This window comes from Euleptes europaea, chromosome 5 (assembly GCF_029931775.1).
Source record: "Euleptes europaea isolate rEulEur1 chromosome 5, rEulEur1.hap1, whole genome shotgun sequence".
NCBI classification, from domain to species: Eukaryota; Metazoa; Chordata; class Lepidosauria; order Squamata; family Sphaerodactylidae; genus Euleptes; species Euleptes europaea.
In genome coordinates, this window is record NC_079316.1 from 76041153 (window position 1) to 76065121 (window position 23969).

The 23969-nt window shown below is 43.8% G+C and overlaps 1 protein-coding gene across 1 annotated transcript in view; it reads right to left on the reverse strand.

Moving 5' to 3' along the window:
* TCERG1L (transcription elongation regulator 1 like) overlaps nt 1–23969 on the reverse strand; it is a 211944-nt gene that overhangs the window by 43982 nt on the left and 143993 nt on the right. Inside the window, exon 5 of the mRNA XM_056849627.1 lies at nt 20142–20267. Within this exon, the coding sequence (XP_056705605.1) occupies nt 20142–20267 (126 nt within the window). The remainder of the gene's footprint in view (nt 1–20141; nt 20268–23969) is intronic.

A 23969-nucleotide genomic window follows, 5' to 3' on the forward strand; every position in this document is an offset into this window, starting at 1 on the left:
CCGTTCTTAAGATTCACTGTGACATTTTAATCATCTGGACCAATGGGATGGGCTGTTCAAGAAATTCCACCAGGACTTTAATAATTTCCATCCTGCCTTCATTCTGAGCTTGAAGGTCAACCTTCTGAACACCGCTGCAAAACTACATGATGAATACACATACACACACACACATCACTTTATACTATAAATCCAGTGCTCACTACATTTACATGTATGCTTCCAACCACCCTCCAGATCACACCACATGATCTATCGTCCATAGTGTTAGCCAAAATGCCCGGTTATGAATTGTTATATGGGGGAATTAGCGAATCAATAACCGGCAATGGGCATAACTTGAGCTGGGATGCAACCTTTATCTACCAGAGTCCATACCATGACCAGTAAAGAGGCAGAAGCAATGGAATTAGGTTAAAAGTAATTTACTCAGATTATATGTTCACACGCACATACAAAACTACACATACACGTCACACAACATACAGAGTCTAGGAATCAAAGAGAGGAATAGAGACTTTTGCCATGTGGCAGGCAGAGGAGGAAATATACTGCACCTCTCTTGCAGATTAGTTGTCCATCCTGAATTCCATGCAGCTTTGGGGGATAAAAAGGGGACACGGGGGGGGGGGGGGCTAGGTGTCCAAGCATGAACACCCACTCTGGCAGAGTGCCAGGCAGTATGGAGGGGAAGGCCCAAGGAGGAGAGAGAGCGAATGGGCTCAGAGCACCCCAGTTATACTGTTTTTCTGGGGGCGGGGAGAGGGGTTTTACCCCTCCTAGGTTCCCAGGTGACAAAGGATTAAGCTGTGGGGTAGTGAGAATTTGGAAATCTATTCTGATTCCAATGGCTTTTGCAACTGGAACTTCTCTGCTGACGAGATTAGCATTCAGGAACAATGGGAGCGATCTGTGCAAACGTCCTGGGGTCGCTGCTGCTGAGGTGGAGGAATGAGTCATCAGGATATCTGGATGGCTGCTGCTGATCCATTAAGCGGTGGATGTTGCAAGGGGGGGGGTGCTTGACACTGATTTCCTGACATTCTGCTTCTCTTGACATGGCTGCAGCTGGAATAGAGCCTATACAGGAACATGGCTTTCACTAGAGCAGGATACACAGGAACATGGTTGCCCTCTGGTTTGCTGGAGGGACTACTTTGGCTGCTGCTCTTTGACTGCTGGTTTCGAGGGATGAAGAGAAGTCCTTTCCATGGCGGCACAGGCTTGCCACTTGGTCTGGAGAGGCTGCTGCACACATCTGCCGGGGTTGCCATGACCAGTCCAGGAGATTGGCAACCAGTTAGGCTACAATAGCCAAGCCCTGAGAAACAATTTCATCTGAACCAGTCCTTCAGACAAGGAACAAACACATGCAGCTTTATACCAAGTATTCCCAATACTACAATATCCACCTGAAGAAATGAGGAAACAGTCTGATAAATAGGGTTGCCAACTGCCAGGTAGTAGCAGGAGATCTCCTGCTAATTCAACTGATCTCCAGCCGATAGGGATCAGATCACCTGGAGAAAAATGGCTGCTTTGGCAATTGAACTCTATGGCATTGAAGCCCCTCCCCTCCCCAAACCCTGCCCTCCTCAGGCTCCGCCCCCAAAATCTCTCGCTGGTGGTGAAGAGGGACCTGGCAACCCTACTGATAAAGCTAGACAGTATGGAGAGTCAACTTCTACAGGGCGGGCCCAGTGAGGAATGCTTCTTGTTTGTCTCACCATCAGCCCAGAATACTGAAATTGCAAATTCTCCTGAAAGGATGTCCCTTCCTCTCAAGGGCCTTGTGTGCAAGGGTGTTAGCCCAGTGCTTTCTTCAAGACATCTCTCCCCACCTTGGAAAAACTACTCACAAGCAAAAATGGACATGCAAATCTAAAAACTGATACTATCACGCTTGGACTCAGCAAGAACTGCGAAGGTGGAGCTCACGACAGAAAGTAATCGCCCCTAGAGTTGCCAACCTCCAGGTAATAGCAGAAGATCTCCTGCTATTACAACTGATCTCCAGCCGATAGAGATCACTTCACCTGGAGAAAATGGCTGCTTTGGCAATTGGATTCTATGGCATTGAAGTCCCTCCCCAAACCCCGGCCTTCTCAGGTTCTACCCTGAAAACCTCCTGCCGGTGGCAAAGAGGGACCTGGCAATCCTAATTGTCCCTCCGTACAAACCTCTGTACACTATGACAATGCATTCTACTTTGCTACCCTCTCCCCCTTTTGCTGTTTCTCACTTTGGGCAGATATATCTCTGCCAAAGGAATTCAACACTTTCATACATCTGATAACACTGGCTGACTCATGAAAGCTTTCGCCAGAAATTGTTCAGTCTTCAAGGTGCCAAAGACTCTTTGTTACGTTGGCTGCAACAGATGAACCAGATATCCCTCTGGAATAAAAACAACAACAGAGAACCCACAACACATGCCTGGTGACCGTTTCTGAATTTGAACAGATAATGAGCATTTTTAGCTCGTAGTTTAGAAAAATATAGGAAGTATTTGACAGTTTTTAAGCATGTACTCTTTTCTTCTTTCAAGGTGATCAAAGAACAATACAGAGAATTCCAAATCAGTCTTCTATCCAGGTACTACATAGGAAAAGCCTATATAACTTCATAGATAGACCTTCATGAAGCTCCCAGAAATTACTCTCTGGGCATAGCAAATTACAGGCTTGAGAATGATGCATTGGCATTTTGCCACCAGACTATTTGTATGCCAACAGTGGGACAGAATCTTGATAATGAATAGTAATTCTGAGGGCTGAAAATTACAGTTCAAAATCAAAAAGCCCTACTGAAAAAATCAGCAAGAAAGAGAAGAAGGAAGTCTTATCTCGCCAAATTTTTGGACCTCTTTAAGAAAATTAATTCACATGTGCATAACGATGATCCTTAAGGTTGCCAGGTCCCTCTTTGCCATTGGCAGCACGAAGGCTCCACAAAGAACACACTGCAAAAATTACACAAGCACTGAATTATTTACAAGCATTCAACAATGTTTACTGAGCATTGAATTCATGTCCTATTGAAACCAAAAGAACAACCAAAGTATTACATTCATAACAATGGAGTATCAAATGGTAACAAAACTAGCAATAAAGTACCAGTGTAACTCAAGTCCATGGGCAAAAGCCTCAAAAAGTTGCAGGATGGGAGACCAGTCACTTCACGTTTCAAGACGTGAGACCAGTCACTTCACGTTTCACGGTGGCTTCGTCAGCTCTTTTCAGAATGTTTTTTGAGCATTCCATGGCATATTGCACTGTATGCTGCTGGTAAATCGCCTTGTGGCTAAATGTGCATTTTTTGTTCCCAGAGGGATATGTGTGAGTACATAGCCTCTCTCTCCAGGGGTAGTTTTGTTACCTTTTGATACTCCATTGTTATGAATGTAATACTTTGGTTGTTCTTTTGGTTTCAACAGGACATGAATTCAGTGCTCAGTAAACATTGTTGAATGCTTGTAAATAGTTCAGTAGGTGTGTAATTTTTGCACTGTGTTCTTTGTGCAGCCTTCGTGCTGCCAGTTTCCTAAGGTTACCTATTACAGCACAGGTTGTTTGTTTTGCTTAGCCCTCTTTGCCACTGGCAGGATGTTTTTGGGGTGAAGCCTGATGAGGGTGGGGTGTGAAGGAGGTGAGGGACTTCAATGCCATAGAGTCCAGTTGCCAAAGCAGCCATTTTCTCCAGGTGAACTGATCTCTATCGGCTGTAGATCAGTAGTAATAGCAGGAGATCTCCAGGTACTACGTGGAGGTTGGCAACCCTAATGATCCTGCATATATGATATCTTTGGAATTCCAAGAAGCTTTTCTCACCAAAGGCTCCTGAGTAAGCAATTGTGAGTAAAGGGACAGGTCCTCTGGTAGATTAGAAACTGGCTGAACAATAGAAAGGTCAGAGTAGGAGTTTGCTAATTCCCCAGTCTAGAGCTTTGTATTATTCTCCTCAATGATGTTTTCCATACAGGGACGGGTTTGTCTGGTTCCCCTGTTGCTGCTGAGGCTGCCAATCTTCAACTGAATATTATTTTGCTGTTATAACCATCTGTGTATTGGGTCCTCTGAATCCCCTGTAAAGTCTCTAGACACTTTCATTGCAAAGATATGAGGGGAAATTATATCTCTACAATGAAAAGGGCTAGACACATACTTTAAAAAAACAATAATGAAAGCTGAGAATGCAGGAAATCAAACAGAACAATTATTATAATGTTATTACGATATAACAATATTTAACTATGCATTTAAAAACAAAACAAAAAAGCAATCAAGTGGTAAGGGAAATGGCTGCCACAAGAGAACTGGGTAGGGGAAATGTCACTGATGCAGGTGGGGCCAGGAAGATTTGGACTTTCCTATCCATGTGGGTACCATCCCAAACTTTTCTGGGATCTTTCCCAAAACATCACAGAAAAGTGGATTTGGGAAAGACCTTGGGAAAGATGGGGAAAGGTCAGGATGTGCATGGAGCTGCTTTGGCCATTGGACTCTATGGCATTGAAGACCCTCCCCTCCCAACCCCCACCTTCCTCAGGCAGTGCCCCAAAAATGTCCCGCCGGTGGTGAAGAGGGACCTAACAACCCTACCAATAAACTTTCCTTCTGGCCCACTTGATTGAGATTCTCTGTTCCTTCCAACCTTGCTGAGGCACCTCATGAAAGATTCCCCTTTTCCAGATTAAGGGTGCTCCTTAAAGCTCAACATAAGGGCCAAACAACATGAGCCTTTTAGAATGAGTTTAAAGGGCCCAATTCGAGCCGGAGCTGCTGTGCGGGGGGGGGGGGGCTCCTGATGTGCAGCTACAATGAAGGGCAAATAACTCTCCCCCCAGGCTTTCACTTCTGAAAGGCAGAAGCCCCTCCTTCCTACAGCTGCAGTGTGGCTTTGGGGAAAGCAGGTCGCACCTCAGGAGCCTGGACCTGACTCATTAAAAAATGTCTCATGTAGTTTGGCCCAGGACTGCAGCTCTTTGGAGTGAAAGGCAGTAGAAGGAAAATGTTATTCCTTGTGTTCATGCTTGCAATAATAGAATCCTAGAGTTGGAAGGGGCTCTAGAAGCCATCTAGTCCAACACCCTGCTCAATGCAGGATCAGCCTAGATCATCCCATTTAGTTAGGATTTGAGCTGGATTTGGTAAGTGGGCCATATCCACACTGTGCCTGGAATACATGCATCTTTTGTCTACACTTGGTAACAGACTCAGCCATCAGTGGCTTCCATTCACTGGACTAGCTTCCCTACTAGGTAAGCCAACCTCCAGGTGCTAGCTGGAGATCTCCCACTATTATAACAGATCTCCGAGTGACAAAGATGAACACATGAACACATGAAACTGCCTTACACTGAATCAGACCCTTGGTCCATCAAAGTCAGTATTGTCTACTCAGACCGGCAGCAGCTGTCCAGGGTCTCAGGCAGAAGTCTTTCACATCATCTGTTTGCCTGGTCCCTTTAACTGGAGATGGCGGGGATTGAACCTGGGACTTTCTGCATGCCAAGCAGATGCTCTGCCACTGAGCTATGGCCCTTCCCGAATTCACCTGGAGAAAATGGCCACTTTGGAAGGTGGAATCTATGGCATTATACTTGCGCATTCTAAAGTGTCAATGACCGGATTGAACACATGAAGCTGCCGTATACTGAATCAGACCCTCGGTCCATCAAAGTCAGTATTGTCTACTCAGACCGGCAGCAGCTGTCCAGGGTCTCAGGCAGAAGTCTTTCACATCACCTACCTGCCTGATCCCTTTAACTGGAGATGCTGCAGGGGATTGACCCTGGGACCTTCTGCATTCCAAGCAGATGCTCTACCACTCAGCCATAGCCCCTCCCTCAAGGAAGCCTTAAATGAGACCCTTGGTTGATCGAGGTCAATACTGTCTACTTGAAGTCCCTCCCCTCCCCAAACCCTACCATCTTCAGACTCCACCCCCCAAATCTCCAGGTATTTTCCAACCCAGAGCTGGCAACCCTATTCACTACCATGCCTGTGAACACTTGAAAAACAAAACTCAGCTTCATTTACATATCACAACATGTTTATTTGGAAAAAAATTGCATTCAAGACTCTGATATTTCTTCCTTGCATTATCTGAGACTCCAGGAGCAACTAACAAATTAATGTGCTCTTTACACACTGCACCCTGACTGACAAAGCATTTTGAATAATATATTCTTATTGTTCCTGCTGGAAATCGAGTCTGTGAGAAGCTGTAAAAAGCCAGAGCTATTTGATTTGCAGGAAATACTTCTTTAACAGCCATTGATTTTGTTGCAGCTACAGAGACGTGGAAATCAACCTGCATAGCCAAGGCTTTTTACACACATAATTGGCACTGGTGCTTTGCCTGTTCTCCCAGCTCTGAGCCTATTGAACTGCTCTCTAAGGACTCAAGCTACAGAACTCTGTGACATGTCTAAGTATTCTTTGCTTTGTGCTCTTCCACTAACTCTGATGATTTTGTCATCAAATGATCCCTGGTTTGAAAGCATGGCAATAAATCATGACAGCACAAGATGCTAGACAATTGAAATGCTGTTGGAATTACAAATAGCTGATTTAACAGAAATCAAAGCAATAACATGGATTTTGCAACTACAAGCAGCATCTTCAAGTCACAACTGGCCTTGGGTGGCGTAGTGATTAAGAGTGGTGGATGCTAATCTGGTGAAACAAGTTGGTTTCCCCACTCCAACACATGAAGCCAGCTGGGCGACCTTGGGTTAGTCACAGTTCTCTTCAAACTCTCTCAGCCTCACCTACCTCACAAGGTGTCAGTTGGGGGGAGAGGAAGGGAAGGAGATTGTAAGCCAGTTTGATTCTCCTTAAAAGGTAGAGAAAGTTGGCATATAAAAACCAACTCTTCTTCTTTTAGGCATTCTCCGTTTTCTAGTCTCACTTCCTGTTTCTTCTGGGGGGGGGGGGTTTCAGTTCTGCATGTGTTTTGCTCCCTCTGATGGTCGATTCAACATCGCACTGCTTTACATGAAGCATTTCTCCCTGTAATTTAAATTGGCAGCTTTTTGTGCTTCATAAAAACTGGTGTTATATCAAACCATCCACTAGAGGAAGCATAATGTGTGCATAATTGACCCACCCCCCAAAGAAAAAGGAAGCTTGACATGAGGAAACTGAGAATGCATAAAAGGCCAAATTCAGTTCCAAGGTGAAGGACTCTCCTGTAGCCTAATCTACGTTTAGCCAGAACAGAGGTGAACAGAGTATTCCCTGCCACCACCCCTCTCCTGAGCAGGGCCAAGCAAGGGGCAGCCCTTGCCCTGTCTCAGGCAGGCAGGAGCTGCCACTGGCATTGCCACTGGAAGCCAGCTGCCCATGCCCCAGGTAGGTCAGGTACAAGTGGCCATCACTGCAAGGTGGTCGCCTGAGCCCCAAACAGGGTAGGTATGACTAGTGGTAGTGGGAGACTGCTGTTCTTCCTTCCCCCCCCACCCAATGGGCCAAGTAAGGCCAAGGCTGGTTGGGGCAATTGCCCATTGGTCTAGGCTGCCCCTGAACTAGAAGTCACTCATTTTCTGTGGGGCTCCTCCTAACAGTTAACACCTGTGTCCCAACATCTAAAATCCATCAAGCAACATCAGTGCACTGTTCTTAGCCATCAAGATGAAACAAGAACTATCTAGTAGAGGCTGTAGGTTAAGAGAAAACAACAACACCTTAATCCCCAAACTCTGGACAATACGCATCATTACCAAAACATACATTTTTGTCATCATTTGCCTGTATGTTGAGAAGGTTTGGCAACTGAAGATGGATCCCCCAGTTTTAAACAGTCCACATCAAAGTTCTTTTAGGCCTTTTATGCATGGCTGTTTCCCTTGTGGTCACCTCGCATTTTGAAATTCGAGATAAAACAGGTCTCTGAAAATGCGGGCAAAACATGGGGAAAGGCAGGGGGCGAGCAAGGCGACCTCAGGCGGTCGGAAACAGCACGCAGAATCAAAACAAAGGCCCGAAGTCGTCGGAGGGGTGACAGTGAGGGGAACAGCAATGCATAAAAGGCCTCACATTCCCAGCCTCCCCTTCTCAAGTATCTTGTCCACATCCTCAAACTGCATAAGCTTAAAAGCACCTATCAAAATAGGACATATCACTTCTCTAGGCAGGCAAATTACTGACGAACTGAAAACAGATGAGAGATTATGCTGCACATCTGCTGTGGAATGCCTCAGTTTGCAAGTCCCTCGCCAGTTTACAGGAGGCAACACACAGCACGACCCCCCCCCCTTGGAGCTCCATACCTGCAAATTAGCTAGTTTGGAGAAGGGGAGGGACAGTGCGGCAGGATCATTTCCTTTAAGCTAACAAAGCACTTGCACAATGTCTGTTGTAACTCTAAACATTTTTTTTCCAGTGTACTCCCCCCAAAGTCCTAAAAGGCAAGATTTCACATTGGATGAAAATGTTCCCAAAACATTAGCATTGTTAAGGGAAATTCTCTTAACTTCTCTTTACCCAGTTTCTCCCTGAAAACCAAAAATCCATTTCTTTTCCTCCATTTAGGAACACGCGAACACATGAAGCTACCTTATACTGAATCAGACCCCTGGTCCATCAAAGTCAGTATTGTCTACTCAGACCAGCAGCGGCTCTCCGAGGTCTCAGGCAGGGGTCTTTCACATCCCCTGCCTGCCTAGTTCCTTTAACTGGAGATGCCGGGGATTGAACATGGGACCTTCTGCAAGCCAAGCTGATGCTCTACGAACCGAGCAACAGTCCCTCCCCCTAGGAATTCAGAGTCTCTTTCGAGTCAATTCTGTTTTGATCCAAAAAATACATTTGAAGAGAGGGGGGTGCAAGAAGGCAGGTTCTGCAAAATTTCAGAATTTCACTGGGCAGATGTTCAGAGGCAGGCAAAGTCTTTCCGAACCCATCCTGCCCTCCGTCTACAGCACCACCCTGTGGTGTGTAGCATTAAAAAAAAACACCTGAAAGGGATGAAGTTACAAAAGTTGCAAAAGGGTGCATAGAAGACAACAAAGAGAAACCAAAGAGAAATTATTCTTTTGAAAAAGAACAAGAAAATAAGCGGAATTAATGGAATGGCTATATCTAAAAAAAAGTGAATTTTGGAAAGAAAGAAAAAGAAAGAAATTCCACTCCCAATAACAATACTACAAAACTCCTACTTCCTCATACTTTAGTTTTTAAAACTGCTTTTTACCACTACTGTTACATCAGTAGCAACTTTAATCTCAGCAAGGTAAGCATTGGGAATAGAGTCCCAACACTATCTAAAGAAGTTCTCATGAACACATGAAGCTGCCTGATACTGAATCAGACCCTTGGTCCATTGAAGTCAGTATTGTCTACTCAGACCAGCAGTGGCTCTCCAGGGTCTCAGGTGGAGGTCTTTCACATCACCTACTTGCCTAGTCCCAGGGATTGAACCTGGGACCTTCTGCATGCCCAGCAGATGCTCTACCACTGAGCCATGGCCCCTCCCCCCAAGCCACTCAGAGGACCAAACAACAAATGGGGATCAAAAGATGAATGTGGGTAAGTGCAGGTGTTCATGTACACATTAGGGTTCCCCTAATTTCCTCTGAGTCTAGAAGTGCCAAATGACCAAAGGGTATGAATGATCCAGGGGACCGCATATGCTTTGTAGGATATAAATAGAAAAAAAACTAGTTGAATTAAATCAATGAAGAACAAACAAACTTCTAGCTGCTTCTTACTACATAAAGGCCCCAAGAATTTTTTTAAAAATCTGTCATGAATTGTTGCCTAATTTTGAAATGCAACAAAATGTTGTTATTTTATGCCATAAACTTATGCCAAAGACTGAAAGAAAACAAGATCTTCTCTTACTGTTCCCCCCCCCCCTTTGGTGGGTCTAGCAGTAGGGTAGAAGTAAAATAGGGAGGTTGAATCCAGCCAGGCTGCTGTACAGGAAAAATGTACTTTTCAATGCTATTGTTTGCACTAGGAACGAATATCTTCCTGGGCAGCTTTATATTATTCTAAGCAATTATTTGCCCCAGCTGGAACTGAAAAACATGGAGCAAATAAGTGTTCACTTACTCTGGCTCTTTATTGACTCTGCTTCTGCATATTCTCTCTCCTCATTCAAGTCATTCCCACTTAAGTTTCTAGCACAGAAAATATTTCACAGCATGATAAACGCGGCGCCATTACGTTTTCAGCACAATGACTGTTGTTCTGCAGTACAAGTGTTCCTCTACGGTTGTTTTACTGATACTTAGTGGGGCGAGGGAAACTGCAAGATGTCCCTGAACATTTGTGTACTTCTGCTGTGTGTTGTGGACATCTTAACCTTCCTTTATCATTTTCTCTTTCTGATGGCATTTGTTGACATTTGCACAATTTTATTTAAATGTTCCTGGCTGAAAAACAGAAGAAAGCGCAGCAAGCCACCATACTGAAAATAGGAATTTGATTAAGGAAGCATAAATGCTCTTTCAAAAGTACATGAATAGAAATGTATGCACCTTAGGTACTAGCTGGATATCTCCTGCTATTACAACTGATCTCCAGCCAATAGAGCTCAGTTCACCTGGAGAAAACGGCCACTTTGGCAATTGGACCCGATGGCATTGAAGTCCCTCCCCTCCCCAAACCCCACCCACCTCAGGCTCTGCCCCAAAATTCTCCAGGTATTTTTCAACCCATAGCTGGCAAGCTTAATGCACCTTAGTGCGACTGGCTGTATGAGAAAGATAGGTTTGGGGGACAATGGTCCAAACCAGGTACTGGTTAGCACAATTTGACATTCAGTATATAGAAGCTCTGCTTTGGCTGGAGACACATGGGCTCATGACAAATAACCATTTGCAGCCTGAAATTCAGGAGGAGAAACAGCTACACTGCCATTCCTAAATGACATCCCTGAGGTCACTTCCTGCAGCAGGTGAAGTAGTATATATATAGAAATAGTAGATGAGCATAGTTACCCTAGCCCTGCAACATTTCAGTGGGTTTTGAAGCATTCTTGATGTTGCATAGAGAGCCGCCATAAAGGTAAAGGTAGTCCCCTGCACAATCCCCGGGTCATTATTGACCTATGGGGTGATGACTTTTACTAGACAGACTATGTTTACGGAGTGGTTTGCCATTGCCTTTCCCACTTGTCTAAACTTTACAAGCTGGTTACTCATTTTACCATCCTCAAAAGTATGGAAGGCTAAGGCAACCTTGAACTGGCTACCTGAAACCGACTTCTGTTGAGATTGAACTGAGGGCATGAGCAGAGCTTTCACTGCAGCAGGGCTGGATCTTGGGGGGGGGGGAGGTCTGGCAGGGGCACTTGCCCCGCTCGCAAGGGGGAGCCAGTGTGGGCATGGAGGAGCACCGCCATGGCACAGGTGCATCTGCCTGCTTGTGACCCGGCTGGTACACAGGCCACCTGCCTTCAGAAAGCCATGCTTGTGTAGGTACTGGTAGTCTTCTGGGCATAAAGAGTAGGGGCACACCAGCAGGGTGGGCATGGGCAGAATAGGAGCACCACTGCAGCCCAGCTGGTGCATGTGCCATTTGCCCACCCTCAGGAAGCACTTAGCCAGCTGCCTGCCCTTCCTTGTCACCCATGCCTACTGCTTACGGCCATGAAGGGAACCAAGCAGCACCAGCTGTGCGAGGAGGACGAGGCCAGGGGGTGGGCAAGCACATGGCAGCGAGGTGAGGGAGGCTGGCTTAGTGCCATTTGCAGCGGCTGTGTGATTGCTGAGTCAACCACGGATTGAGGTGAGGGCAGCAAGAAGAACTTGGCGTGGCACTCCTGTTCCAAGTTCCAGCCACGGGCGGGTCCCTCGTGCTGTCTGCTGCTGTTGAGTAGACTGTACGGCTGGGGCAAGGGAGTAGATCGGGCAGCTGGGCTGGGGTGGGGAGTAGATCATCCAGCCACAGATAGGAAAATCACCTCTGGCACAATACATCTTTAATGGTATCAGTTCATGCATTCAGCAAAGAGTAACCAAGCATAATCAAGTAATGAGCATGTATATCTAATCAGCAAAAATTGAACATGTACACACTCACACATAAAGCTTCATATGTGCATTAGCCCTTGATCAATATACAATTAGGGGACAAAGTCTGTAAAGATAATGTATATATGTTTTTGAAAGAACAAAAGAAGGGGTACTTTCCAATTAGTTTGTTCAGATTTAAGGATATTGGAATTGCAGATGTTTCAGAGCCAATCTTGAATGTTTCAGAGCCAATCTTAATCTCCTCAAGTCCTTCATGTGATACCCAAGGTCATTTGGTTTATGAAACAGAAAATGTATGCTAAAAATAAATATTTTCTTTCTGGAACAGAATGCAAATTGATAATCCGTGTGACATTCTTGACACTTGGGTATGCGAGGCAGCAAATGCCATCTATTTTTAAGGAGAGGTGGTTAAGAAGTTTTATCAAATAAATATTTGTTTTCAAAATTTCACAGGTTACTGGAGCATAAGGAATGGATTTCTCCTGGTATCGTTGACACACTGATCTGGAAAAAAACAGCTGCCTTATACCCATTTAAATCACTTTGCCTTTCAGCCTCACTTCTTTGTATTTATAAAGCCTTTAAAATTCTTATTTGACAACAAATGCATTGGATGGTAAGTTCCCTTTTACCCAAGGCTGTATTCTGGTTTCACTGCAACTACTAAAATTGCCTGATCATTGGATCAGAGCCAAACCTTGGGTTTTTCCGCATGGGTTTTTTCATTGGTTCTGGCCCCATACTGCTTCGGTCTATCCTCTGATTTCCACACACATTTTTGTGCCTGTAGTTTTCACTTCTTTTTTTGCTTTCTTGTTTGTCCTGTCCGCCCCCCACTCCCAGCCCCTGATTTGTCTCTTTTGAGACTACTTTTACTCCAATGTTTTTTTCTGGAAGCCATTTTTGAGGCAGCTTTTTCCTAGTGTGTGATGTTTCTATTGGTTTTCTTTGTCCTGCCTACCTCTAGCCCATTTCTAAATTATTGGACTGCTGTCATTGTTAAACCATTCCTCCCCCACCCCCCGACAGTGATTTCAATTTTTAAAAAATTGGCCCTAAGATACATATATAACACTGCCATACTAATACTTGTATCCCATTTGGGAATGTGGAAACTGTAAATTTGTCTGTGCAACCTTGTTTCAATGGATATCCTGATGTTGGAATAGATAAGCTAAAAAATACACATGGTTGCAACTTTATCCCTACAAGGGTGGTGCTTAGAAGTCTAAGAATTTTTTTTTTGGAAGCTACAGAAGCTTACATTGAAATGAGTACATTTTGACACCAATATATGTTAGTACTCTTTTATTTATATTGTTTAAGTCATTTGAGAGAATGTTTATGAGAGATTGTTTATTGTAATATATACATATTTGTACAGAAACGGGACTGAGGAAGAATTGAAACAATCGTATCCCTTTCTACCCTTCTTCACTTGAAGACATCGGCCTCAGATTGATTGTTACTGTACCAGGACTGTGAAATACTTTGTTATATATATGCAACTGGTTTTTTTAGCATGTTATATACCCAGGACTGAGAAATACTTTGTTGTATATATGCAATTGGCTTGGTAGCTCATTGTTACATTCAATATACTATTGTCATTACACATTGTTATCAGCCTGTTTCTGTACTAATTTTCTAACGTTAGGTAATGGTGCAGAGGTGTTGATTTTTGATTGCATACTAATATTTCAAGCAGGTTCTCTGAATTCTCAAGTTTCATTTTTTAAAATAAATAAAAGTAAGTCTCTATCTCCTTCCTTCACAGAGATATAAGGGGAAAGGCATATCTCCATGAGGGAAGAGGCTAGAGACTTACATTTTTTTTAATGAGAGCTCAGAATTCAGAGAACCTGCTTAAGCTATCAGTATAGCAAAACAGTGTTATATTCATATTTTAGGGCCATTGTTTAAAAAGAAAACTTAGGGGGCGGTGCCGTGATGACACCAATGCCACCAATGGCGACAGCACCCTCCCTTGAAAAGCCTCATTATTTAAGTCATGCGCAGAAGAAAAGAAACAAACTCCACAACTAGAAAAAAACACACAGGGAAGTCAGACATGTGGAGGAATCCTGGCCAAACTGATTCCAGTGCTTGTGGATCAACTCCCAAGAAAATCAGGAGTAAGTCCAGAATGTGGAAATGGTCCTTGACCAATTGCTTACAAATCTCCATTCTGCCCCTAGTTGGTACAAGGTTGTAAACATTCTAAGGTTCCCAGCTACTCCAAGGGGAATCAGGGGATCTGTCCAGAAAGCAAAAAATTTCAATCAAATATATGCTGCATTTATACGATGATCTATTAAGTTATGATGGCCACATTAAAACAATAAAAAAGTTTAATCTACTGACAAATGGTCAGGGCAGAATCGGAATTATATGAAAATTATTTCCACTGAAAGGTTTAATATAGTCAAAATACTCTGTGACATGGTGAATAAAACAGTGATAAGGTGATTAATGATACTTAGTAACGGAAGCAGTAATCAGTAGTTTATCACGCCAATGGGCTTCATGAAGATTTTGTACGTCAATTGCATTCTTTTTTGCAAATCCATCTGAAAGGAGCTCTTTCCAAAAAGGAAACAAACTTTGTACAGTTCTAGTGATTGATCAGCATGGATTAGCGGGCTCCCAAAGCGCATAACTTTTCAAGTGACAGAAGTGGCGGTGCTACTGAAAAACAAGTAGCCGATGATTGAAAAGCTCCCCTTCCTTTTAAAAAAGTGGAGCATATCAACGCGAGCATTTCTGCACTCGCCTCTGATAAAAACAGCGTGATTAATGGCAGAATGCAGAGTGAAATCATGTGTGCAAGAGAGAATGATATACAGATTACAAATAATAAATCAAAAGAGCCTGCTTTTGAAGAGCTGCCACATACAGTGAATTCCAGGGATGCCCATATATCCATTAATGGATTTCTGCATGACAACAATGCTATCGAAACTACATTACACATTTCTAGACCTGGCTGTTCATCTTCATTTTGGTAAAACGGGAGACATTCACTTAGCCAGCTCTGTCTAGGTATTGTTTCTGACATGCTAATTTTTCATAGAACAACCGACCCTTTGGAGGAGTGCATACAAAATGGCCACAGCCCGGAGGCAGCTTTAAATTTCTCCACTTGGTAGGTGTTGTATGTGTTACAGCTCACTACTGAGATCAGGAAAAAAAATCCTTCATGTAGCTGTAAAATCTCAGAACACAAAGAAGGACCACACAACCACTTGACTTCCTGCCACACTCTTTAGCCTAGATGATCTACACCAAGATATCCTATCATATAAGAACATTGGAATTGTAGTAATATGTCTGAAGACAGGGAACATTTCAGGATTTAGTAGCTCCTGGTAAGAGGCTTTCTGTGAGTCCTTTGCAGGACCTTCCCTCATGGGCTTCCCCCCAAGGACATGGTGGCAATGGGGTACGGAGAAACAATGTAAAAGAGAACCAAAATGTTGAGGGGACTAGAGCTCCTATGAGGAGCGGTTAAAACATTTAGGGCTGTTTAGCTTAGAAAGAAGGAGGTTAAGGGGAGACATGACAGAGGTCTATAAAATTATGCATGGCATGGACAGAGTGGACAGGGAGAAGCTTTTTCCCCTCTCCTATAATACCAGAACACAAGGTCATCTGCTCAAAGTAAAATGCAAGAATACACCCCCCCCCGGTGTGTGTGGGGGAGGTAGTGTGAATTTCCTGCATTGTGCAGGGGGTTGGACTACATGACCCTGGTGGTCCCTTCCAACTCTATGATTCTATGATTATTCAGCATTATTAGAATGTTTTAATTGTTGTAATATTAGTTATATTGTGATGTTAGCTGCCCTGTGCTCAGTTTGCCGGGGGAGGGTGGGATATGATGATGATGATGATGATGATGATGATGATGATTGAATTGTGACCTGGTACTTCAGATTAGAGTCCACCGCTCTTTACTACTACACCATGCTGACTGTCTTGGCTCCTGATATTCCTGGTTAATTCAAATATTTCTGGAATTTTTTGGGACCCGAAAATTCCCAGATATATTTGGGGAGCTGAATATATCAAAAAAGTGCTGATAAGAAGTTTTTGTATATTTTTATTTTTGTATATATTTATACACAAACACACATCCCGAGTGTCCATCACAGGATCTGTAGAAATCTAACATTTCACTTCTAGCATTTGGCAGCAGAAATTATACATGTTTTATGTACAATTAATACTAGTTTTAGAACACATCAAGGAGAAGCCAAGAAAGACATACACTTACAGTGAAGTCTTCAAAATGCACATTTTCCTCCTCACAGTCCCCAAAACACAACTTCAAATTTAGGGGCCAGAACTGCCTATGCTTTTAGTGGCACAAATAATATAACTACTAAATCATTTTTTTTAGCATTTCAGTATTCAGGATACACAATGATGTTACACTATTAGCCTCTCAGATGAAACAGACACTGCTGGGTCAGCAACATGTTGGTGCATCTGACAAGTAATAATCACCAACAACAGGCACAAATTAAATCCACATCACAACCTGTACACAGCTAGGATACAGGCACCAATTACACTAAATAGCTGCAGGTGAGAGTGAGTTGAAGGTAAAAATGACTGAAGAGATGACAGTGTTAGTTAAGACAAAAGCATGAAACTTTTCTGTGCTGTGGAAATGCCACTGATTCAACCCCCTTCTCCTGAAAATGCCAATATATTTGTTTGGAAAAGCAGCAGCTTTTAGGAAAGGGGATGGGAATGGCCAGAAGCCATCTGAGGAACGGGCATCTATTCAGTTTTATTCCACCCCCTCTCCTGAGACTGACCTCTGATTCAACCAATGGTTACAGCAAGAACAACATCCCTGTACCACCGATACATAGCACAGGCGTAAGAAAATACAGCAAGTTAAAAGAACTGACCGAGTCTAATAATAACTCTGGCACCCAAAATGCAAAACTGCTGGTATATCCCAGTCTCAGATATATCCATCATTTCTCACAATTAATAGCAAGTGTATATTATGAGAGCAATGATGCTAAGACTGTTCTCCTCCATACTCAAGCTGGAACCTAAGGTCTGAATTGTGTGAGTCTTCATTCTGTCAATGTATTTTCATCCTCCCATGCCACTTCACCCTTTTATCCAACATTTCAAACAAGGAGAGAATAACTTTGGATAAAGGGCCAGAAAGTCATGGGAAGGATGAAGACAAAGAGACACATGCAAGGAGCCGCAAGATGTTGCTGCCAGATGTTACGCATTGCAACTTTTTTTCCTGATGTGACTAGAGAAACAAAGCTTGTGTATGTTCCTGACTGAAGGCCCCTGAAGCCTGTTATTCCAGAACCCTAGAGCTTTTTAGCAGACTAACAACCATATCTATTTACGTGGATGTTTATATTAATCTTCATGCAATTTACTTCTAAGTAAACAGAAGTCCCTGAGGAGAGATTAATCACTGTATTAAGAGTGTCCTATAGCAACAGAACTAGCCATAGTCCCCAAACATGAGCAAAATTATAGGCTGGGGTGGAAACCTCTGCAAATAAATATGAGTACAACTTTCTTCCCAGTTTGGACATCTTTCTTCCTAGTTTGGACATCACTGTTATCCCCTGGCAAAACTTCCATGACACATAGACAGAAATTACATTCCAAAATGTGAAAAAACCCACACTAAAAGACACTGTTTGCTGAACATGAGAGAGGGAACATTATGCTATAAAACATAATGTGTTACTACCTATTTAACTGGGCTTACTATAAATCATGTAGAGATACTATTTATTTCACTTTACTAACAACTTGTCGTTTCAGAATATACAAGAAATGGTGATGCATGACCCCAACTGCCCATGCCAAATCCCCCTAATGCAGAGTGAAGGAAAGATTCAAAGTGGGAGGAAAATACCTTTAAAGAAAGCGATCTTAAGTAAAGGTCCCCTGTGCAAGCACCGGATCATTCCTGACCCATGGGGTGATGTCACATCCCGACGTTTAGTCACATCCCAAAGTTTACTAGGCAGACTTTGTTTACGGGGTGGTTTGCCAGTGCCATCCCCAGTCATCTTCCCTTTACCCCCAGCAAGCTGGGTACTCATTTTACCAATCTTGGAAGGATGGAAGGCTGAGTCAACCTTGAGCCGGCTACCTGAAACCGACTTCTGTTGGGATCAAACTCAGGTCGTGAGCAGAGCTTGGACTGCAGTACTGCAGCTTACCACTCTGAGCCACGGGGCTCTTAGGGATCTTAGGGTAAAATAAAGGCAAGGGTCACCCATGTTACACTTTCTAGACCTAACCAAACCCATTTAATTGTTAATGTTCATGATTCATGAGTCTTCCACAGTTTGAATAATTTTTGCCTTAGGCTTCTGTTAAAGCTACAGGAACAGGACTGGTGTGTTTAGCAGAATGCAGAAAGAAAGTAATCCTATGTCAGTGTGGTAGCTAGCTACTTTTGTGAGCCTTGTGGTAGAGAAGATTTTTTTAAAAATGCAGAAACAGGCTGAGAATCCCCAGCCTATTGTTCAGTTAACACAGAGCTCCTGTAACTAGAATATTTTTTAACCTACTGGAGAAACAGCTGGCCTTCTTCTCTTAGGGACAGCTAAATAAGATACTGATCTCCAACCAGATCTTCAGAATATTTTAGCATTTTATCCCCACAATAAAACCCTGTGAAGCAGGCCAGGTTAAGAGAGTGTGACTGGCCCAGGATTACCCAGTGAACTTCCTGACGGGATCAGGATTTGGAATCAGATTGCCCCCCACCAGCCCAACACTCCGCCATCCCCCAGTCTACTTCACTGCACCAACCTCTAAGAATCCTCTGGAGCTGCTATTTGTTACATTGTAGAAAACATCAGTTCAGCCCATATATTTCCCCCATTATGGAAAATGGCAGAACTGGGCAACACTTGAGGTCAGGCTACATAGTGGGTGTGGGGAGGGGAAGGGTTTAAATGCCTTTCAGAAGAAGCACCTCTGTTTGCGAAATCCTATTTGGGATGGTCCTGGGGACAGCACAGCTGTGCCACCTCCCGAGCAGGTGGGGCTGAGAGAGTGGGACTAGCCCAAGGTCACCATGCTGGCTTCATTTGGAGGAGTGGGGAAACAAATCCAGTTCACCAGATTAGCCTCCGCCGCTCATGTATTGGGGAATCAAACCCAGTTCTCCAGATCAGAGTCCATTGCTCCAAACCATTGCTCTTAACCACTACACCACGCTGGGGGCATTCCCGGGGCAGAAGGCCTCAGGGAATTGACTAAAGTCAGCCCTGCCCCAGGAACATCCCCTTTGTTCTGGAGTGAGCCCTAACATGAGGGAAATGCTGCCATGCTTGGTGTGCTGGCACCCATGCACGGTAGCTCCCCAGCACGGTCATAAGTGGCCCAGTCCCAAGCATTAGTGCCACTTTAGCTGGCACAAGTGGCACAAATGCCGACACAGGGATCACAGCAGCTCCAATCCCTTTCGGGGGGGCCCTTCAGGATTCCTCTGCCCAGCTACTAATGCACAGGATATCCAATTATTGATCTTCCCGAGATTTCTCTAGATTCCTCATAGTTGGGAGCCGGTGTGGTGTAGTAGTAAAGGGTTACACTAGGCCCCGGGAGACCTGGCTTTAAATCACCACTTTGCCATGGATCTCATTTGGGCCAGTCACTCTCTCCTACCTCAACGTAACCTATCTAACAGAGTTGTTGTGAGGATAAAATGGAGGAGCCTTGTATGTTATCCTGAGCTTCCTGGAGGAAGCCTAGGATATAAAATGTGGTACACAGAGAGTTATAAAGAACTAAAGGGATTTATTGTGCTCAGAGCCTTAAGAAGACTGAGTAGTGATCAAGTCTTATTATGGAGAGGTCCATTATGCATTATTTGGGGTGAGGTGGGGGAAGAACAAGACACTGGAAAAGAACACTTTACTGGTATCTGGTTTGTATACATTCATTATCAGATGCTACGTAATGACAACAGATTCCATGCAATTTCAACAATGATGAATGTGTACAGTTTCAAAATATTTCTATAAAAAAGAGCTTCCGTTACTGTGCCACACGGGAAACGATTTATTTTCAAGCATGTGAGCATGTACCATATGTTTTGCAGTATCATCAGTACAGTGAAACATAAACACACCTGTTAAGGTCTGATCCACCAAATTGGTTGCCATGAACGTCACAGATGGCGAAGAAATAGCCGCTACCCTGGTGACTTGAGTTGGCATCAGGGAACTCATGCGCGTATCCATTCTCGAAGGACCACCTGCAAGAAATGAATGAAGAATCCATTACTGTTTACACTAAATAAAGTACAAATGTTGATTTTCAGAGACAAGATTGTTTCCAAAGACTTTAGGCATCATTAGATGCTGTTGCAAAAAAGCAAAGAAAAAAAAAGCAAATGTTTTATAAAGCGTTAAAGTATTTACCAAAAATATTTAAATAACAACAACTACTACTACTATCATTATTATTGCTATTGCTATTGTTATTGCTATTATTATTAGTATTATTATTATTATTATTGCTAAAGCCCATTGCTGACTGAGGAGGCAGGGGAAAGCCACCCCTTAAATGCTCAGGGAACGGACAGGAGTGAAAACTCTCTACTAATCGAAGCAACGGTCCAACCCCCCAAGCCAGCCGATAGGGCTGTTCTAAGCCCTTTCCCGCCATTACCAAAGGCGCGCGAAAGGTCCAACAAAGAGCTGATTGTCGAGCCTTTCATTGGCACGGGAAAGCCATGCGTGCTGCTCCTCTCTGCCTCGTCCAGCTTCCTTCCACCTTCCTCCTCCCATGTCAGCAAAACAAGCTCCTGGGTGAGTCCAGGAGCTTGGGCTTTCACTGTTATGTCAGCATCTAACGGCCATTTTTAGCTACATGGAATGCAACTCAAATAGCATTTAGGATAAAAATGTTAATGGTGATTGTATCAGTGGGACACCTACTTCTGTATTAGAAAACTAACCTGGGCCATGTCCGCACTGCGCATTTGCAGCTCCAATTTCTGCGGGCTTTCCTTGCATGTTCCCACTTCATCTCACCCGAAGGATTCCGAGGACGTCTCCAGAGCACAATTTCTCCGTGTTAAGCGCATCCGCTTATACAGCGAATTAATAAAATAAAACGTCTTCCACACCCGGTGCCTTAAAGTGGGAACATGCAATGTGTGTTCAATCCACTTCCTGCTGCCAGCCCACTTCCTGCTGCCAGCCAACCCCCACACTCTTTGCTTGGAGCGCCGACTGGGCATGCGTGGGAGCGTGCCAGTCTTCAGGCTTATCAAATGCAGCGGAGAAAGGCGGTGCGGTGGGAACAGAAATTTACAGTTGTTTTGGATACTTGTGTACTGGACGAGTGTAAATTGAGAGGTAAATTGCTAGTGCGTTCACGGGCCTGGTGGATTATCAGAGCATCCTAACTAAACTAGTTTTACTTAAAATGTCATGGTCTCTGTATTGTTGTGGGGCAACTAGCCCCCCTTTATTGCTGCCACCACTTTGGGTAAAATCCTATCCCCCTTCTTTCTCAAGTGGGTTGCCCAAAGCCAACCTCACAGGTATTGCTCTATAGCGAGCACCAAGAAGCCAGGTGGGTAGGTAAGAACTTATGCAGACTTTCTCAAGTTAAACAAACTTTATTTCTGCAAAGCACAAACTCAGGGTATTGCAAAGGACAAAATCTAGGTAAATTAATAAAATAAAACCTAAAGATAGTCGCTAACTAAGTACTCACAATTCCTGTTATATCTGATCTTTGGCAGCTGCAACATGCCCCTGTCCCTGGTGGATCTGCAACTCTCTAATGTAAATAAATAACTGAATGGCTGCCATTCATACCTATGGGAAAAGGTAAATGGGCTCATAGCCATTGATATTTGTTAGCCTGGCTACCACAGACAGGTATATCATGGAGGAGGGGTCAAAATATTTCCTTCTCTTTCTGAATTCAGCTTCAGAAAGACAGCTGGTGGCAGGAAGATTGTCACTGGTTAGGCTCACCCTCCTGCCTTTGATCCCTGGACCTGCAGGAGAAATGTCAGAACGGAGATGATATCCAGCAACATGTGATGTCACACCTGGGTTTTTGCCTAGACATGATGTCACATGACATCATCTCCACCCTTTGCTCCACCTCGAAAGACCCTCCCCTCCTCAAATCCCACCCTCCACAGGCTCCGCCCTAAAAACCTCCTGCCGGTTGCAAAGAAGGATCTGGCAACCATATGAGGAAACATTTCCTCCATATGAGGAAAGTACTGCTTGAATCGGTTCTGAGAAAGAACAATTTGGATGAGGGGAAACATTTTCTGGCAACTTTTTTTGAGCACTTTTGAATGACAGGAAACTGACAACATCTGCCTCTTCCTTCCTTATCCCACCCCCTAACCTGGGACTTGTCAGGGTTCTTTACAGGCATTCACAGCTGGCATCCACTGCCCAGTATTTATTGCTTTTGCTCATTGAGCGCATTTTAGAGTTGCCATTTTAATGCATTTCCCCCCTTGCATTATCAATTACATTTTCACAAGACAAGTTTGGAATGCAGGCTATAAACCAGCATTATATCTAGTTCCTAAGAGCTGAAGGAGGATTGTTTTTAAAAGACCATAAATCACTTTAATAATACTTAGCATTTTTTAAGACTCCATTTTTTATGGTTGTAGAAGTGGCAAAAAGAGCCCCATAAAGCCCACAAAAGTGATAAAGATATGCAGGACTACAAAAGAAATTGCTGATATACAGTTGGAAAATGGCAGAGCAATCCAGTGGGGAAATGTTAGAAAGTGGATGTTCTTGAAATTTCATAGACAATTTATGCATAGGCATTTCACATGAAATTTTACAGGTCAGTCTTATGGTTCTTCTTTGCAATATCTTGGCATAAAATGTCACTGCAATCCTATGCTCTCATAGAATGAAGACAGGAATCAAAAAAGAGGGGAAAATAAATATGAGAGATAATGTAGCAAGACCAGGAGTTGCTCCTAAGGGCGGAGGCCTCCAAACACCACATTAAACACACACACACAAGGTGCTAGTCAACTAGAAGAAGAAGAAGAGTTGGTTTTTATTTGCTAACTTTCTCTACCATTTAAGGAAGAATCAAAATGGGGGCCCCTGACCCAATCTTCACAAAACTTGGGGGTTCTTGCAAGAAGGGTCCCCTGAAGCTACACTACAATTTTGGGATGTCTACCTCCAAACATGCCCCCCAGAGCCGCAGAAAGGTACGAGTTTGTTTTTAATGCCTTTGTTCCAATTGGCGATTTTGAGGCGACCCCTTCCGGGCCCCATATCTCGGGACCCCCTGACCTAATCTTTACAAAACTCAGGGGTTCTTGCAAGAAGGGTCCCCTCAAGCTACGCTGAAAGTTTGGGACCTCTACCTCCAAAAATGCCCCCCCAGAGCCATGGAAAGGTGCAAATGTGTTTTTAAAGGCTTTAAACGACCCAATTTTCCCCCGAACTCAGAATCTCACACCGAATTCCATGGATCCGAATCAGGGGGAGTTCGGACTTCAGCATTTCCTGAATCAAAACGGGTCGAATTTTGCCAAATCCGAATTTTACCAGATTTTTTTTTCAACAGCCCTATTGGCAACTTTAATAGACACCACCAATTCCATGCATTCAATGAATGCACAAAAGGTCATGTGTAGATATGGTTGCCAACCTCCAGGTGGTGGCTGGAGATTTCCTGCTATTACAACTGATCTCCAGCCGATAGAGATCAGTTTACCTGGAGAAAATGGCCGCTTTGGCAATTGGACTCTATGGCATTGAAGTCCCACCCCTCCCCAAATTCTGCCCTCCTCAGGCTTCACCTCAAAAATCTCCAGGTCTTTCCCAACCTGGAGCTATGTGTAGAGGGATTAAGTATGCGCTGAATGCAGATTGTATGTTCATTGTGTGTTCACTGGGAAGTGAAAAGGCTCACATGTACAATTTGCATGCAGTGTACA